The sequence below is a fragment of the Microplitis demolitor genome, chromosome 8 (genome assembly GCF_026212275.2).
Source record: "Microplitis demolitor isolate Queensland-Clemson2020A chromosome 8, iyMicDemo2.1a, whole genome shotgun sequence".
NCBI lineage: Eukaryota > Metazoa > Arthropoda > Insecta > Hymenoptera > Braconidae > Microplitis > Microplitis demolitor.
The window spans coordinates 2958406-2978161 of NC_068552.1; the positions used below are offsets into that span (position 1 = coordinate 2958406).

The 19756-nt window shown below is 29.6% G+C and overlaps 1 protein-coding gene across 1 annotated transcript in view; it reads left to right on the plus strand.

The window, feature by feature from the left end:
* LOC103574513 (homeobox protein Nkx-2.4) overlaps nt 1-16191 on the plus strand; it is a 33914-nt gene extending 17723 nt beyond the window's left edge. The window contains exons 3-4 of the mRNA XM_008553974.1: nt 5467-5553; nt 15828-16191. Of these exons, the coding sequence (XP_008552196.1) occupies nt 5467-5553; nt 15828-16166 (426 nt within the window). The 3' untranslated portion in view covers nt 16167-16191. The remainder of the gene's footprint in view (nt 1-5466; nt 5554-15827) is intronic.
* Nucleotides 16192-19756: the final 3565 nt, after the last annotated feature.

Genomic DNA, 19756 nt, shown 5'->3' on the forward strand with positions numbered 1-19756 from the left:
AAACCGTGTTCAATCATGCATGATTATGTACGAAGAAGCAAGAATGATCATGCATGCTTCATGCAATATCATGCATGACCAAACTCAATCATGAATGGTCATTCATGACTGCACGATTCATGCAAAGGCACGCATGATCATACAAAACCGTGTTCAATCATGCATGATTATGTACGACGAAGCAAGAATAGTCATGCATGCTTCATGCAATATCATGCATGACCAAGCTCAGTCATGAATGATCATTCATGACTTTGCACGATTCATGCAAAGGCATGCATGATCATGCAAAGCCATGTTTAACCAAGGATGCTCATGGCCAGCAAATATTCAGGCATGATCACGCATGAGATTTACACATGATCATGCATGATCAGGTCTGATGATTTTTTCCCGGGTATGTCTTTCATAGTTCAGAAAACCAGTTTTTTCTCTCAGTATACTTACTTTTTCAAAATTGAATACGACTTTTTTAACTTAAAAATTTTAAGCCACGTTGACTTAGATTTATCTCAGAATTTTAAGTTAGCTAAGTCAAATTAAAGTCACTATGACTTGCATTTGACTAATGACTTAAATTTAAGTCAACTATAAATCAAATCCTTTGACCCGGGACTGGAATAAATTATGCAATAAAAATAAATACTTTTTATCCACAATAACACTAATATATATATTTGACATTTCATACATAATTACACCAAAATATATATTGTCATATATTTAGCAATATAGCATCAGCCTAAACACTAATCTCAAAAATAAACCCTATCTATTTATATAACTATTTTTCCTTTTACTTTTATCACCGTTCTTCAAGACCGTAAATACACATATCCTATATATGTATATACAAAAGTATGTTTATATACTTATCTTACGGACACACTTCTATTAACTCAATAAATACAGAACGTTCAATATCTATATTATATATTGAGCCTAGTTCAAAAACATTGACATATTACATTCTTCAACTCTATTTCTTCACATGCCAAAATAATTTACGCCCCAAGTAACACTCCTCTCTTTCTACATATATGTACTAATAGCACCCTTACATATATATGTATATCCCAGAGTGAGTTAACTATCATAGTTAACAACCATACCGGAATGACAAATATTTTTGCAGTAACGAGCTTGGTATTTTGAGTAAAGAAAAACAACAAGTCTCGTCGTCATCAGAACAAACGATTATTGTTTCGGTAGGTGAACATGAACAACCAACCAACTAGCCCCTTTTTTATTCGAATTGTAGTACACAGAGCCGACAAACTTTATGCCCGAGGCATCGGAATAAGAGTTAGGGTGTACATTTGTATACATATATATCTATATAGTGTTCTAACGATAGTAATGTGTCGCAAGTTGACGGTGGGTTCAATTGCCCGAAGAGACCGCGTCAAGTAACGACGAGGGTGTGCGATATAGATAAACCCCTGATGCTTATAATGTCAACCCCCTATCAACCAATGTAGCCACAGTATAACTACGTTAGACTAACTTGATCAATTGCATCCACTTGGTTGGCCACATACGTATATTATGTGTATATATATGCCAATACGTACATTGCTAATGCTATAACTTGAATTGACATTAGTATTGGCTGTTGAACATTTCCAACAGCTACTCATCTCTTCAATAACATTATTCGACCACCTGCGTTTTGATTAATGGTTCTATTGATTTATACATCAACTCATTTGCAATTATGCTTCTATTAATTTACATTTATATAAGTGAACCTAAGCAATATACAATACTCTGTGTGTATGGATATTTAGTGCTTTTACTGTAATATGGTGTTATGACATGTTGTACCAATTAGGATTAGCTTTAATGACGACCACCAGACAATATGTTTTAAGAGCTTAAACGGTTTATTAGTGATCTGGACATCTGTATATATAGTAGTGTTGAGTTTATTTTTAAAAGCAGCAGGTAAAGAAAAACTCAAAGTCTTATTCCTTGTAGGCGTTTCGTTTATCTATTTGTCTGAGTAGAATGAAGGCTATAGTCAGAAGTTAATCGAGGCTTTCAGTGGTGATTTTTGAGTAAACTCAAGGCGGACGTCTCTCCTGCTGCGCAGGGTAAACATGACAGGTATATATTGCAGGCTCAAGCTTCGGTAGAAAGAGCTGGTGTCTTTAAGAGCAGTTGTATTATTTTCAAATAACTGGTATTTTTAATTTTTATTGAAAATAGTAATTTTAATAATGATGTTCGGATTCATACTATTGGAATATCTTGGGTAAAAAATATATATATATAATTGTATATGATTAGTAGGACCAGGATTTTTGCGTTAATTTAAAAATAATTAATAATTAGTGGTGTGAAATTCTTTATATTACGGAGGAAATATTGGTGTTATGAAAAAAATTTTTCAAACAAAAGTTGTAGGAAACTTAATTTAAAAAAAAAAAAGTCTCTTGTAATTTTTTCTTAGGACTAATAAGAAAGCCGTAATTTCAAAATTACGATTTTGATAATTAACAAAAATTTGAATCATTCATTATGAATCTTAATTTTTGAATTGCAGTGAAAATATTGGTCGTATTGAAAAAGTTTTTAAACAAAAGTTGTAGAAAATTCGATTTTCGAAAAAAAATGTCTCTTATGATTTTTTCTTAGGACTATTAAGAAAGCCGTAATTTCAAAATTTATATTTTCATAACTCCCCAAATTGTGAATCATTCATTATGAATCTTAATTTTTAAATTACGGTGAAAATATTGATCGTATAAGAAAATCATAGGAGTCATTTTTTCTTTTAAATTAAATTTCCTATAACTTTTATTTGAAAACTTTTTCAATAAGACTAATATTTTCACCGTAATATCAAAAATTTGAACTACTTATTTCAAAATTAAACCAAAAGTTATGTCCCTAATGATTACATATAATTATATGTAATTCCATATAATTATATGTAGAAAATGGTTTAATGTTATATATATATATAGAATTATATATAAATATACATATTTATTTGTTATATATAATCATATTTAAATTCTTGATAATTTTATATAATTACATGTAATTATATTAGGCCATTTTTTCGACATAATAATTATAGATGATATTTATAATTACATATAATTGTTTTTTATCTAGACTATAGAATAGATGCGTTTTAAAAGCCAGAGTCGCTTTAATTTCATTTTATTTCCTAAAAAATGTGTACAATGTGCATATAAGTAATTATATATAGAAAATGACTCAAAGTAATTATATATAAATATATATAATGGTTTTTTATATATAATTATATATAAATTATATACCATTGTATGTAATTACATGTAATATTGGGCCATTTTTTCTATATAATTATGTATAATGACTTATAATTTTTTTCCGAGAATATCATATATATAAAGAGATAAATAATGATTCATATACCATATGTATCTCATGAAGAAAATTAATTTAATAAATAACCAAATATGCTGGTTCGATAATATTCAAATGATTAAAAAGAACTTTTGATCCTCAACTCAGGACCCATTTAACTGAACGCTTATGTCAGCTATGAGTGCTTTGGTTAAGTTTTCGAGGTGCATTTGAGAGACAATAGCATACACAACTACCATAAGTACTACAGAAAGCAGACCAAAAGCGAGTTACAACCACTCGACAAAACTTGCCAACATATGGGGGCCCTTAGGAACCTCTCATATTTTTCTTTTTTATTATTGCAGCATAAATTTTCTTTGTATTGATATATTTTTATTCATTTTTTGTACATTTGCCAATATTTTGAAAACTGGGCTATACTATTGAAAATTTTCCTTTAAATTTAAAGAAAATAACTTGAAATTAATAAAAAATAAAAAATTAATAAATTTATTATTAAATTGTCTTCAGAATATAATATACATTTGTATATATTTACATACCGTATTCATATACAATAAGTATATATATATATATATATATATATATATATATATATATATATATATATATATATATATATATAAAATTCGATATAATTGTATACAAATATCTAAATTTGTATATATTCACATACTGTATTCGTATAAATTATATATAATTATCTACAATGCGATATAATTGTATGCAAATATATACATTTGTATATAATAACATACTGTATTCGTATTGATTATATATAATTATATAAAATTTTACATGATTGTATACAAATTTATATATTTGTATATAATTATATACTGTGTTCGTATAGATTATATATAATTATATACAATTCTATATAATTGTATACAAATATATACATTTGTATATAATTTTATTATTCTTTTTATCATTTTTATATAGAATTATATATCATTGTATATAATTATGTAATTATGCATCACCTCTATCCGTATGTATATAATTCATATATAACTGTATATAATTATATAAAATCTTTTTTCATCGAATTGTTAATTATCCACGTCAATTATTTTTGAAAATCGAAAATCCTTAATTTTTGCACTAAAAATGTATCAGATTGAAAATCTCCAATAGCATATTATAATTTCTTGTAAGAAGAAAATACAATATTTCCAAAAGTCATTTTTGTTCTTAGCTGTAAATTTATAATTATATATAATAGCTGTAAATTTATAATTATATATAATAAGATTAAGGTTTTATTAGGGATATAGGATTTAATTTTTGGGTCTGATACCTCAACGAAAAGCTAATGTGATAAACAATAAATGATTTTGTCTTGCCGACGGATAGGATGAACTTAAATCCTGTGGATTAATCATTGTGATGCTGAAGTAATGTGGGATTATAACACCGCCCTGTCATAAGCAGATGTTGATCCGATTCCCATGTCCACACGCTAGGCTTCCCTAATCGCGTTCAATTGCCGTAAAAGCGGTTTTAAGCAGAGAGCAACTATATATATATGTATGTGTATATATATATGAATCGCCGGAGAGTGCGATTCCGCGCACGAATGATCGTTAAAACTTGTTGAATTTATGCTATTGATTCTTTTGGATACAAATATTATATTTTTTAATAATACCCCACTTATCACGTTTTTATATTTTAGATAGTAAATGCTTTTGTCATTTTTATTTTATGGCTATTGAGATAAAATGCGTGAGAAAAAAAAAATTATAATAGTAATTTTAAATAAAGAACAAAATTATGCTTAATAGAAAATTCATATGAACAAATTTGAAAATTAAATAGAGTATAGAATCTAATCAGGAAAAAATAACAAGGTACCTATATACAGAAGAGCTAGAGAATTGAATTTGGATTATAGGCTTATGGTGTAAAAATGTCAGAAGTAAATAAACGGCTACGAATCATCTTGTCAGAAGTGTCAGTCCTAGAAAAATAACGTGAATTTTACCTGAGTACGGTTGCATAGTACGTTTGTTAAATACAATTTACTGTGTACAGCATCATCTGATGTTTTTTTAAGATTAAATTTATTATGGTTGAAACTGTGTGTTTCAGGTTAAAATTTGGTTCCAAAATCATCGGTATAAATGCAAAAGACAAGCGAAGGAGAAGGCTATGGCTGAACAAAATGCACAAAATCAGGTAAATATTTTAATTTTGTAAATACACTTCAGATTCATTCCCGATTTTTTCAGTGTGATTACATCAATATATATATAAGACACTATAATAAATTTCTTTTATAAAACAAAAATTCCGATAAAACATATAAATTTATATAAACATAGATAAAAATATAAAAAGCTACTAATTTATATATATATATATATATATATATATATATATATATATATATATATATATATATATATGTATATTAGGGTGGCCCAAAAAGCTCGACAATTTTTTTTTTCGAGTCTCTTATGAAAATTTGTTTGTTTACGATGTTTTAAAAAGCCTCTCCAAAAATCAGCTCGATAAAAAATTTTAAGAGGTCGCTCGCGAATTTTGAAAATATCAGAAATGATCGAAACTTGAATTTTTATTTCTAATTTTTTTCCTTCCGTGGCAGCAATAGTTTATATTTGTGAAATCATGGCTATGCTGAAAATATAAGTCCAAAATTGAAATATTTAGACCTCACTCAAGAATTTTGAATGTTTCCGAGTGCTGTCTTTTGAACGTTTTCGAGCGACCCGAGAATATTGACAATAAAGCTTCTAGATTTTTTCACCATCAATTTGCATCACAATAAATGGAAATACAACTCGAGAAATACAAATAATAATTTATTTACATACTTTTTTATTTTTTAATTCAATTTTTAGGTTTTCTCGCTTATTCAAAACTTGTCAAATTTTATTGTTTAAGACTGTCCTGTATATTTTTTATTATACAAAAGTTATATTTTACTGAAATGACAATAATTGAGTTATAAAAAAATACAAAAACTAATTCAAAGTATTATTCACAGATTATCAGTTAATATTCGAAATTCTGGAGCGCCGTTTAAATATTCAAATTTTGGGCTGAAATTTTCAGCATAGGCATGATTTTACAAATATAAACTATTGCTGCCAGAAAGAAAAAATTTCAAAGTAAAAAATCCGAATTTCAATCATTTTTTATATTTTCAAAATTCGTGAGCAGCTTTTGGAAATTTTTTATCGAGCTGATTTTTGGAGATGCTCCTTAAAACATCGTAAGCTAACAAATTTTCATAAGAGACTCGAAAAAAAAAAATAGTCGGTTTTTTTGGGGCACCTAATATATATACATATATATGTTTATTTATTTTAAAGGGAGTAATTAATTACGGTAAAAATGAAAAACTAATAAAATATATCAACTTTGCCAAATAAAAAAGAAACGTCAAAGATTTGCTATATTCACAAAAAAAAAAGTTAACAAATGATTAAAAAGAGTAACTATGTTATAAAAAATTGATCAATCATTGTGCCGTCATTCATAGTAACAAGTTTTATCGTGATTTCTATATATTCTACATCATAGACAAATATAAAACGAAAAATAAATGAGAACAAATGTGGCTCCTATTCAATTCACCGGTGCCTGCAGAATCACAAGAAGATCATACCGATAACGCAGATGTAACCCAAGTGTATATGCGGAGGCACGCATCTACCCCGAGCATACATCATCAGATGATTCTTATCGTAACAATAAAAAACGAATAAATATCACTTTATAAATATATATTTATACATGTATATATTTGATTGAACCTGTATTGACGACGTAAAAAAATGACAATAACATTCTTCTATAAAGATATAGGTTTTGCTCGATTTATTAAATCGATAATAAAAAAAATAGATAAAGATCATTCTAGTATATATTTTGTCAACATGATTATTACGATAATCACCATAGTGAAAGCATTTATTCTGAAGCATCATTTATTTACTATTATACAATATTCTATTTGAAGTAAAAGTGTCAGGATAAACGTTTTAGATTGATCGGTAACTATAATTTAAAAACACAATAATACTGTACCAACCGTATATATATATATATACAAAGTAAAAAGTATCAGCGGGTCCGATCAACATATAGCCTTTCGCGCCTGACCAAACAGCCGCCCCATAATTTACTTGTTAGTATTCTTAGCGTGTGTGCGTTTTCCTCTATATATATTTATATATATAGCCTCCCACAACAGATTTCAATTCCGGGCCGTGGGCTTTGTTTACGCCGACTAGCTTTATCTTGATCAAGCTCAACGATACGTGCAATTGCCGATCTCCGCCTTCGTATAACACGCTTGTGTTTTCAACTTCGTTACGACCCTCTTTGCTAGAGGCGTTCCGTTTACATGACTGCTAAACCTAACCACTCTATTATACTACAATTTTGGTATTCACCTAATTACGATCACTTTAATTTATAATACAATCATTTTGCACTGTAATTAATTTGTCGAGTGGACGTTAATTAAATCCAGAGTGGATGATTTTTAACGCAGTTAATCCTTTTGGAGTTAAATTTTACTCTGAACCCGGGTCAAAAATAAAATATGATCTAGACGTAGTCACGATTTAGGACGACCAAGTCTTAATCAAGTTTTATTTTTGAACAGAAATATTTCATTTCGCCCGCAAATAATGAAAACTTCTTCTATTTATTTTGAATATCATTAAAAAAAAAAAGTTTCACGAATTTGAATCCTCAAAAAATTAATATTTCCCTAAGTACCCCGTTTGCCCCCCTCCCACCCCTATTTATAAGTCAAAAGTAAGAATCTCAAAAACAAATAATTTCTAATTATGCTCACATCAAATTTTTTATATCACAACGTCGAATCATATTGATTTTAAATATACATACTTATTTAGGTACTAAAGAGATGTAAAACTAGTGGAAAAAACACACTATCAGCAATTTTTACTTAGGGGACTCACCTCTCTTTTCCCCTATCCTTTGAGACATCGTGCAATAAAAAGGACATATTTAAACTGAAGATGCCCTTAATAATCTATGAAAACGATTAAAATCCCTAAGCCGCTTCAAAAAGCCTATTTCCATCAGCAAAGGGGACAGAAAAAGAGAGACAGTTGTCATACGACAAAAATAATATTAGAGTTCTGATATTAAATAAACAACGAAAAAATTTTTTAAATTAATATATTTTTAAAAATCAGATAGCTGCTATATTCTAATTAATTTATATAAATTAACCCTGTATAGGTTATGTTTTATAGCGGTTCCTTCCAAAACATATCTACACTTAACTTTATATATATGAAGCAATATATACATTTCATACCAAAGTGAAACTCTGGAAAAAATATACCGACCATCGACGAAAATTAAAATCATTAAAAGAAAATCCATGTATCAAAACAATTAGCAAATATACATATGTATTTTTATTTACTAACCTTTAATGATTAATATTATTGACTTTTGATTTTAACATTAATTAATCTTTTAATTAGTCAAATTCATGCTTTTTGATTATAATAAATTAGATTTACTAATTAATTTCAAGTGATGAAATAAATAACCAGGATACAGCAATTATTGACAGGTTAAAAACTCGACTGATCTAATTATTGACATGCTGTTGCTCCAATTATTGACACCCATAATGCGCATGCGTCATTAATCTGTAGAACTAAATGTAAGAAATAAAGTCTCTAAATAATTTCTAATTTATTAATTATTATTCAATTAATTGGACGAATTTTAATCACCAAACTATTCGAAATATTTTTTAATCAAACGAAAATTAAAATCGATTAATCACTTTATTTATAACAATTCAATAGTAAATATATGACAGCGTGGGTTCGCCGGAATTGTCATTATAGGGTTTGCAACAGACTTATGTTTAAAAAAAAGACGTTATGGTGCTGTCTACTAATCTGTCAATATGAGATACAACTTCAATATTACGTACTAATTATTGACATCCACTATTTTAAAATTAAAAATCATAAAATTTACTGTAAATATATCATATTGTTAATTTTTGATATTTTATTCGTTTTTAAGAAAAAAAGTTGATGTGATTAGATAAAAAAAATAATTAAAAATCATCGTTTTAAAAGACTGCTTTTCTAACCGGAATAGTTAAGAAAATTGACGCTCACGACCGTTTTGAAAGACACCAATAAATTTAATTTTTTTTATTAATAAATATTTGGTATTTTTCATTAACAATAATTTTTTCAATTTTTTAATTATAAAGATTGTTTATAAATGTATACGATTTTTATCAATATTAGGTAATTAAATATGTCTTAAAATAAGATAGGGTATCAATAATTGGACCCCTGTCAATAATTGGAGCTTTTACTTTACATAAAATTTATGCTTTCGAAACAACTTTTTCTCAAAGTCCATTCACTTATTTTTGTGCTCACAAATTTTAAAAGCCAAGTATACATCTCAAAGCTGCAAATAAGTTTGGTCAAGTGCCCTTATCGTATATCAAGTTTCCCTCTTTGATATCAGTTATATGTAAATGAAATTCAATTTAATTATGCATGAAGTTAATTATGCCTATATATACCGATTTAATATACATCGAGAAGTAGTATCGATCAATTATTCTGTATTCATCCCTTTCCCTTAATACATTAATTCCATCATAGAGATCGCATATTTAATAATTGAAATAATTTTTTCTTATTTCAAATTTTTCATAATTTCATGCGTTTATTATTTTTATTAATAGAAAAAATATGAAAATGAAAAATAACACACGAGGTAGTACGATCGTGTGCTAACAGCGATCGATGACGACGTATACTAGTTTGCCGTGCTCAGATTTACAATTTTTTTTTTTCTCCGTTCTTTTATTTATTTTTATTTTTTTCCTTTTTATTCCGTCCGACTCTCCCTCTTGCTCTTCACGTACTTGCAGGAGGTAAAAAAATCTCAAGTACCTAGAGGCAAGCGAGTGAACGAACGAACGTAACTTAACGTACAGAGATGAGGGAAAGAGAGAAAGAGCTGCGAGTTGTTGCGAGGGGGATGAAGAGGGTGAGGAAACAGCCTCCGTCGAGAGCCTTCAGTCGCCATCTTGCCGTAGGTACAGTCACGTTCAGCACCTGGCGATAAAGCTTGAATTTTCTCATTAATATATTTTTTTACCTTTAAATAACATCTGAGAAAAAATTGCATATAATATTTTTTAATTCATTCATTTTAAAATATAGCTGCGGTTTAAAAAAGTTCAAATAAAATATTTTTGTTTTAAATTCTGGCTAATTAAATAATTTCGTAAGAGCTTATTTATTTGCACTCATATATTTACTGAGGAGACCGGAGTAAAATGAGACGCAATTATTAAAAATAGAAAAAAATTATTCTTTGTTTAAAAATGGCCCATTGCAATTTTTAAAAAGAATATTGTTTCAAATTTATCAGCTCAGATGGCCAATTTAAAATTTTCAATGAAATTTTTTTTTTTTTATCCTGGGTATATTATCTAATTTGATGAAAAATAATAAGAGTTCTCTGAGGAAAAAGAGGCGATGATTTAAAAAAAAATTATTTTGACTGAAAATTTTAAATTTGCCGCAATATCAAGACTGATAAGCATTTCCCATTCTTTTCTACAAAAAACATTAACCAAGCACTTCTCAACAGTGTGTTACTCGTTATAATTTTGATTAATGAGCGACAAATGATCATTGAATATTTTTAACTACACGGGAAGGAAATTATGGAAAGTGTTCCTATAATTTATGGGAATGGTTCCCATAATGGTTTAGGAACTCTAGCCATACTATTATAGGGATGGTTTTTATATATTATGGAAACAATTCTCATAATATAATGGGAATAGTTCCTATACCAATATGGGGACCATTCCCATAATATTATGGGAACTATTCCCATAATGGTATGGGAACTGTAGTCATACTATTATAAGGATGGTTCCTATGTATTACAGGAACCATTCCCATAATGGTAGGGGAACCATTCCCATAATGTTAGGGGAACCATTCCCATAATGGTAGGGGAACCATTTCCATAATGGTATGGGAACTGTAGTCATACTATTATAAGGATGGTTCCTATGCGTTACAGTAACCATTCCCATAATGGTATAGGAATAGTTCCTATAACAATATGGGAACCATTTCCATAATATTATGGAGACCATTCTCATAATAATATGGGAACCATTCCCATAATGGTATGAGAACTGTAGCTATACTATTATAGGGATGGTTCCTATATATTATAGGAATTATCCCTGTAATAGAATGGGTACAATTCCCATGCCATTATAGGAACTATTCCCATAATGGTATAGGAATAGTTCCCATACCAAAGAATAATATTTTGGAAATGGTTTCCATATTGGTATAGTAGCTATTTCCATAGCATTATGAGAATGGTTTTAATTATGGAATGGGAATCGACCCATACTATTACAGGGATAATTCCCATAATATATAAGAACCATCCCTATAATAGTTGGCTACAGTTCCCATACCATTATGGGAATGGTTTCCATAATCTTATGGGAATCATTCCCATAATGATATAGGAAATATTCCAATTGCATTATAGGAACCATTCCTACAATATTATGGAAACCATTCCTATAATGTCATAGGAATGGTTCCTATAATTTATGGAAACCATTCCTATAATGTCATAGGAATGGTTCCTATAATTTATGGGAATCGATCCTATAATCTATAGGAATAGTTTCTATATATTATGGGAATGATCCCCATAATATTATAGGAAATCCTATAAATTATAGTAACCATTCCTATAATGGTATGGGTAGCATTTCCATAATTATAGGAACCATTCCTACGATATTATGGGAATTGTTCCCATACTATAATGGGAACCATTACTATAATGTCATAGGAATGTTTCCTATAATTTATGGGAATCGATCCTATAATTTATAGTAATAGTTCCTATATATTATGGGAATGATTCCCATAATATTATAGGAAATCCTATTAATTATAGTAACCATTCCTGTAATGGTATTGGTAGCATTCCCATAATTATAGGAACTATTCTTATAATTATAGGAATTACTCCCATAACTTATGGTTGTAATTCCTATACTGGTATAGAAATGAATTTCATAAAATTATGGGAACTATCCCCATAATCTTCTGTCCGTGTACTTAATTAACAACGATATTAAATTTTCTGCAAATACTAAATTGAGTATTTCGAACATTTAAATATTTTGACTATTATTTTTCTAAATGCAAAATCATCATAAATTACACATTCACACCCTTGACGGTGTAAAAATTTTTCCTTTACACCACCCAAATTTAACACAACATTTGGTGTAATTTTAACACGAAATTTTTACACCGTCCAAAAATTTTTTACATTGTAGTGTCTCATTCTGCCCCAGTCTCCTCATCATTATATTTTAACCTCGTACTTAATTAATAAATTTTCACGCAAAATAAGCCCTATACATATACATTGATACTTATCACTCAACCTATAGACCATGGTCATTTTCGCCGGATATCGTTTAACACGCGTTCAAGTGACTAAAGTGGCATGACGCGTGACGCGCGCGGACCGTCATGCATTTAACGCAATCATCAATCTGTCAACTTCAAGTACATTGCTATGCTTATGCACTTATTTCTTCTCCTTTAAATCATACATGCGACTACTCTCTTATTCCACCCATTCATATATCGGCTGTTTAAGTGGCAGTAAAATCACTGAATTTCAACATAAACGCGTATGTCATGTATTTCATATTTTTTTTTCTTGTCTAATGCAAATACAAAAAAAAATTTATTTACTTAAAAATAAAATATTCAAATATTTTAAAAGATATTTAACGCTCGCGATTTCAAGTATACATATATAAGTAATATAAATATATGTAAAAAAAAAAAAAAAGTTCCACTTAAAATATATGAGCTCAAGAAGAATAAAAAATTAATAAATAATAATACAAGATGTCGAAATATATAATTGATGGATAATCAAATACATGTACGTGTATAAATAATGTGAGAATAAGCATAAAATGGTCATCGTGGCATCGTCACATTCAGCTCACATCAGTAAACAGAGTTGTTATTAGAGCGCAGCGGGAGCGAAGAGATCGAAGAGGAATGTCATGTACTCGATGTTGATACAGCTGAGTGGTCCACCGGGTTCCACAGGTACAGACGATGTTAGCGTGCTTGGGCTTCTGTTTGGCATACCACTGGGTATGGGGCTAACGGACGTGCGGCAATTCTCTGGTTTATGCTGGGAAAAAAAAAAAAAATTTTTAAAAAAAGAGAGAAATGAGTAAGAAAATATAAGCATGATAGACAAAGACTGAGAAAAAGAAATTACAAGGTGGTCTTGTATGACGGTAGCCACCTGTATTTATTCTTAATGAGATGATTCGTCTCCTTGAATAAAAATTTCACTATGTCGCTTATATACATATATGTTGTATCGTTTCTCCTTAGGTATAGATTTATGTACATGCGCGCCCACGTTTTGTTTGCTTGGCACACGAGAACGTTCTACTGTCAGCCAACCGTTTTATTTTTGCTTGACGTCACTCACTGTTCTGAAACCAACTTTTCGAAATAGCCTACTGATTTTTTACGGCACTATACGTCCTATTCAATATTTTTATTCATATCTATTTCTTGTTACAATTTATTGCTGCGATCTTCAAAACCAATATCGGTCATTTTTTATTTTTATTGTCTGCAGAATATTTTCCTTGAAATTTAAAATGATTTTCTTGGTTATTTACAAGTTTGAATTACACAGAAAAAAAAAGATTTATTGGTGCAAAATAGTGCAGTAGGACCTCGTTATAAGACTATTACTTTCTCTCGCGGACTATCACGATACCGGATTTATAAAAATGACAGCAATGCAGTCTTATAACAAGGTCTGACTGTATATTACACTACAAGGGCAGAAAGTTGAGATGTATGCACTGTGAAAACGATACTTTCTTGAAACGAGAAAAAATTTATTGCAGTTCTAAGAAAATTTTTGTTTTCATTTTATAATGAAAAATTTTTCTTGCGGCAAAAAATTATTTTTTGCAACTTATGGTAAGAAAGCGCGTCTCTGATTGGTTAGAAATGACACTACAAAGAATAAATATCGCGAAGAATATCCACATTGTTCGTGAAAAATATGACAAACGCACTTTTTACATATATATATATATAGATTAGGGTGCTTCGTTTCCGGCGAAAGTATTTTTTTTGTTGCTCATCAAGCAAAATATTGTTTTTTATGCTAAAACAAAAATTCCTGCCAAATTTGAGCTCTTAATTCCAATCCTAAGTACTTTCCATTTGATTTCCAAAATTTCCCATTTAAAATACACGTAAATTAATTTACTTTTTTTTTTAACTCTTCAATACTCAGCTGCGTTTTATGATATCGACGCGGTTTTGGTCGCAAATTGTAGGGTATTTGGTGTTCTTCAAAAGTGCCCATAGTAACTTAGCTGTAATTCCAGCTGTTTTACTGATGTCCGCTGAGGAAGTCATTTTTTGTATCAAATTGACGTTTATTGGCTTGCAGAACGTAAACCAATCAATGCACACCAAAAATGTGTATGGGAATTTTATAGGAAATTTCATTCCCTTCAAAGTCAGCCTTTGAATTTATTTGTCTTATTCACATTATCAAAATCTCTAGACTGCGCATGCGCATTAAATTAATCAATACGCGCATGCGCAGACGAAGGAAACGTCAGCTGAATTTTATAACCTCACATATTCCTATTAATTGATGCAACGTAAAATCAAAGATGACTTTTTTTCATTGAGTTAAGTTTTTTCAAGTGAATAATATCAAACAAAGTATTAATTTCATGATATATAATGATATAAATATTTTTTAACAACAATAAAGTTAATTATTTTAATAATTCTGACTGCATGACGTTGACTTTAGACATTTAACGACGTTTCTCTTCGTGGATTCATTCCATAAATTATTGTATGCATCTAGTGACATCGAGTATTATATTCTCGTGTGTTGGCAACACTTGTTTTGCTCGCGCCACCAAACCCACACTCGAGTATAATACCGTTTCCTCATGATGTGTAAGATACTATTTTTTTTTACTTTGAAAAAACTGTCATTGAAATTTAACTCTTCGGTTCAGGTGGGTAATTACACACAAGGGCTGTAATGTTCTATTTTTCTCCCTTGGTACGTAATGAACTATAATTTAGACAGAAAAAAATAGTATATTAACGCATGGAGTGGAAGGTGCTTTCGACAACGAATGTTGCAGCGTATTCTTCGGCATGAGTTACATAAAAAATAACATTTATACTTTCATGGATATTGTATCTCTTAATATAAAATTAATTTTATGTAAATTATATTGTAGACATTTAAAATATAATATATTAAAAAAAAATATATAATTATTATGATTTCAGAGTGCGAGTTCGCCCCGTCGGGTAGCAGTCCCAGTCCTGGTAAAAGATGGAAAACCATGTGGTAGTGGTGGTGGGGGTGGAAATGAAGGCAGCCGGGGTGGACCTAGTGCAGCGTTGGCAAGTCCGGCTCCGCACATGACAGCAGCTTCGAGTCCCCATGGTACTCACCATGGCGCAAGTGTATCCCATCATTCAGTAGTTGGTGTTAGTCATGTAATGTCTTCTAGCCAAAGTCTTCAGCATTGTTCTTATACAAGGGCTGGCGCCCAGCAAGGCATGCAACAGCAACAACAAGCTCAATGTGGGGCTTACTTACCATTGCAGGGTAGAGCCTGGTAGTGCGCGCCATCCGCGGCGGGGGCCGCGGCCTACGCCAATCCCTCCGTCGCAGGCCCCTGGGCCCTCGCCGCGGATCCGGCTGCCTGGTATGCTATTCCTGATGACAGCCCGTAAATATAATTCGCCAATTGCCAATTTTATATTTATTAAAATTGTGTATTTTCAATATCTTTCAGTATATATATAATATATTATTGTATATTAGAACGAAAATTTAAAATTCAAAACATTTGTAAAAAAAATTAAAAACCAGTGAAAGTTTAATAATTTTTACTATTCAAATTTGAAAGTATCAGACTTTGTAAAATGATTAATCATTAATCAATGGCAGTGATATAATAGGTTTTAAAAAATAAAGACAATTTGGATTGCGATTGGACAAATTTTTTTAAAAATATATATATATAGAAAATAAACATTTATAGCGTCAGTGAAGACTTTTATCGATGAGTGACTCATGTATTAGATGAAAAAGTGTTTTCTTATAGAGAAAAAAAAAAATAATTTGTGGTCCCAGTAAGAGATTAGACCTCGGAAAGTACCCCCACTACCAAACATTCATAACCTGCGCATGCGTGGAGAAAAGTGGGAGAACATATAACACATAAAGCATCCAGAGTGGGGGTAAAAACCGAAAACACCCGATGTTTAATCTCTTGTTGGGATGACAATAGAATGATGTTAATATAATTGACGTCATTAAAAATGTCCACAATAAAACGTTTTTTTAAATTGTGTACTTCAATTGGTGATTATACGATTGTGTATATAAGTAAAATTAGCTTGTAAAAGAAAAGTGTCATATAAAGTTGAAGTATTGATGGGGTTAAAAAATAATTAAACGACTGCACACATGAGGTACGAAGGGATTCGAATATACATTTATGTACATTCGGAATAGAAAAAATGTTTTTATTTTTATTTTAAAAATATTTTTTCTTAGGACCTCATTTGTGCAGTAAAAAATACCGGGCGCATGGAAATTTTTATTATTATTATTAATATTATAATTATTATTATTATTTTTTTTTAAATATAGTGATGAATAAAATAAGACATGTAAATATATAAAAACCCTCGTCCCACTCGAGAATATAGTGGCTGGGGATTGTTCTCGACGTACCAACGAATTTTTAAGATTTGATGATATGACGCGGTGTTATACAAGTATGTTAGAAAAATATATATTAATATAACAATTAAAACAAAGAAGAGAATTAATAAATAATTAAAGAAAAATAATAATTAATAATAGTGGGTAGAGAATGTGAGGGTGAAAATGAAACTAGTAGAAATTATTATTAATATTATTATTATAAAGTTTTGTAAATAATTTAAAAAAAGAGATATTAATAAAAATAATACTAATACGGATAAAAAAAAATTGTGGTATAAAGTTAGTAATTTTATTTTTTTAAATTTATTCACAGTTTATCATTATACTTTAATTATTTTGAGGATTATAATGAAATATATATTTGAATTCTGATGCGTATTATTGATTGAACAGACTCGAACAATGCCAATAAAACTTAGAATGTTTCATTACATTTTGCGAGTTTTTATATATATATTTATATATATATATATATATATATATATATATATATATATATATATATATATATATATATATATTGACGATTGTGAGCAGTACAAAAAGCCTCTTGGTTACTTTGATAGTACCATGGAAACCCCTGGCAAATATTATCAACTCCCCTGTTAAAGTACGATTGCGATTATACCAAAAGGTAAGCCGATCTTCTGAATTCAACAGCATACATATCTATAGATATATATGAACTTCAAAAACATGCCATCTATCAATTACTAAAATTTTTTTATTTTATTATATATATAAGTTTAATCTGTTTATTATTATTTAATTGTTTATTACTTATTTGTATTAAAAAATAAAACAATTTCTTTTATATAATTCTATACACATATATTTTTTGTAATTTTTATTTAGCATTAAAATTTATCTTTTACACTGTAAAAAATCGGGAGTGAATGCGGAGTAATTATGAATTTTATTTAAATCCGGATTCGCTCCGATTTCGAGTTTTAAAATTAAAACAAACTTCCCTTCGGAGTAAATTTTACTCCGAGGGAATTAAATAAATACTCATTTACTCCAGATTTAATCCGCGTTCACTTCTCAAATTTTTTACTGTTCACAAAAATACAATCAATGCAAAAATCACTGATCAAAAGAAGGTAAATAATATATAATATAATTTCTTAACTCAAAAATTATATTGAATAGGGGGAGGGGTGAGGAGGGGGGCAAATGAGCCTTTTAAGAAATGAGGGCTTATATGTAATATAAATTTTAACCCATTTTGCCCAAGGGGTCCATTTTGTCCCACTTACCCCTAATAGGGAAAAGGGGGAAAAATGGGCCTCTTAAATTTTAGGGGCTCATTCTACCCCCTTCCTCTAATTAAATATATAACGAATAAATACATTTCTCATAAAAAAAATGCTTATATTTATTTTTACAGAGGAAATATTTTAGTTTAAAATGCTATTGTGTCACTATAAAGCCGGACTATATTGACAACCTCACGGAAGTCGTAATAAACAGATGGGGAAATCACTATGACCATAGGAAAATTTTTATGTGTTCCGTCAGGTGGCCAACATGGTCCGGCTTTCCATGATTCCATGCTCTGTAAATCTGAAATAGTGAAAACTACTGAAAAACAGCGTATATGCACTATTTTACACCTATACCACTTGGATAATGGTGAATAGTCACTGTTTCAGATTTAGGAAGTATCATATCAGACAAGAATAATTTCTCCGTGTATCAATTCCGAATAATGAAAATAATTTTCAATCACAAAATATACACTAACGCAAAAAATTAAAGGAACAGAAAAATTTTAGAAATTTTTTAGTGATTTTTGCACTCTCTAAACATGAGTAAGTGAATACTCACTTATTTTCACTAATGCGCATGTTTAGAGAGCAAAGCTGTAACTTTGTGAAAAGTAATCGTATCAAGATTCAAAAAAAGCATTTTATAGCTTGAAATCTCTGGTTTCGATGCATTTTCCTCAAAATTTTTTTTAGAGCTCCAACTATTGCGCAAACATGAGAAACACCGCGAGACAAAAAATTACCATTTTTTTTTCCAGAATCCATATGGGTCGTGGAAAAATTTTTTCAGCTAAAACAATGTGTTTTGCAGCATAAAACAATTTTTTTGAGCAACAAAGAATTCTCTAGACAAAAATATATTCATTAATAATCATTCCTCAACTGAATTTTTTAATTAACAATATTTTTTATTGAAAGCATTTTTTTTCTCAGCTTATACCTTTGTAGTAAACCTTCAGTAGATATATTTTTGCGTCGTTTTCTTGGTTCCATACTTTAATATACTAACACTCTCTAGATTTATGTCATATATATATATATACTACTCTGGAAATGGATCGCCGGAAATCCACCAGCATCAGAAGTCCAGCTGTAGCAGAAAATAACTGCAGGAAATATATATGTGTGTGTGGCTACACATATACATTGAGGGTGACATACGAGGGTGTGCCTGACAATGACAGGTCACCGACGATGCTTCT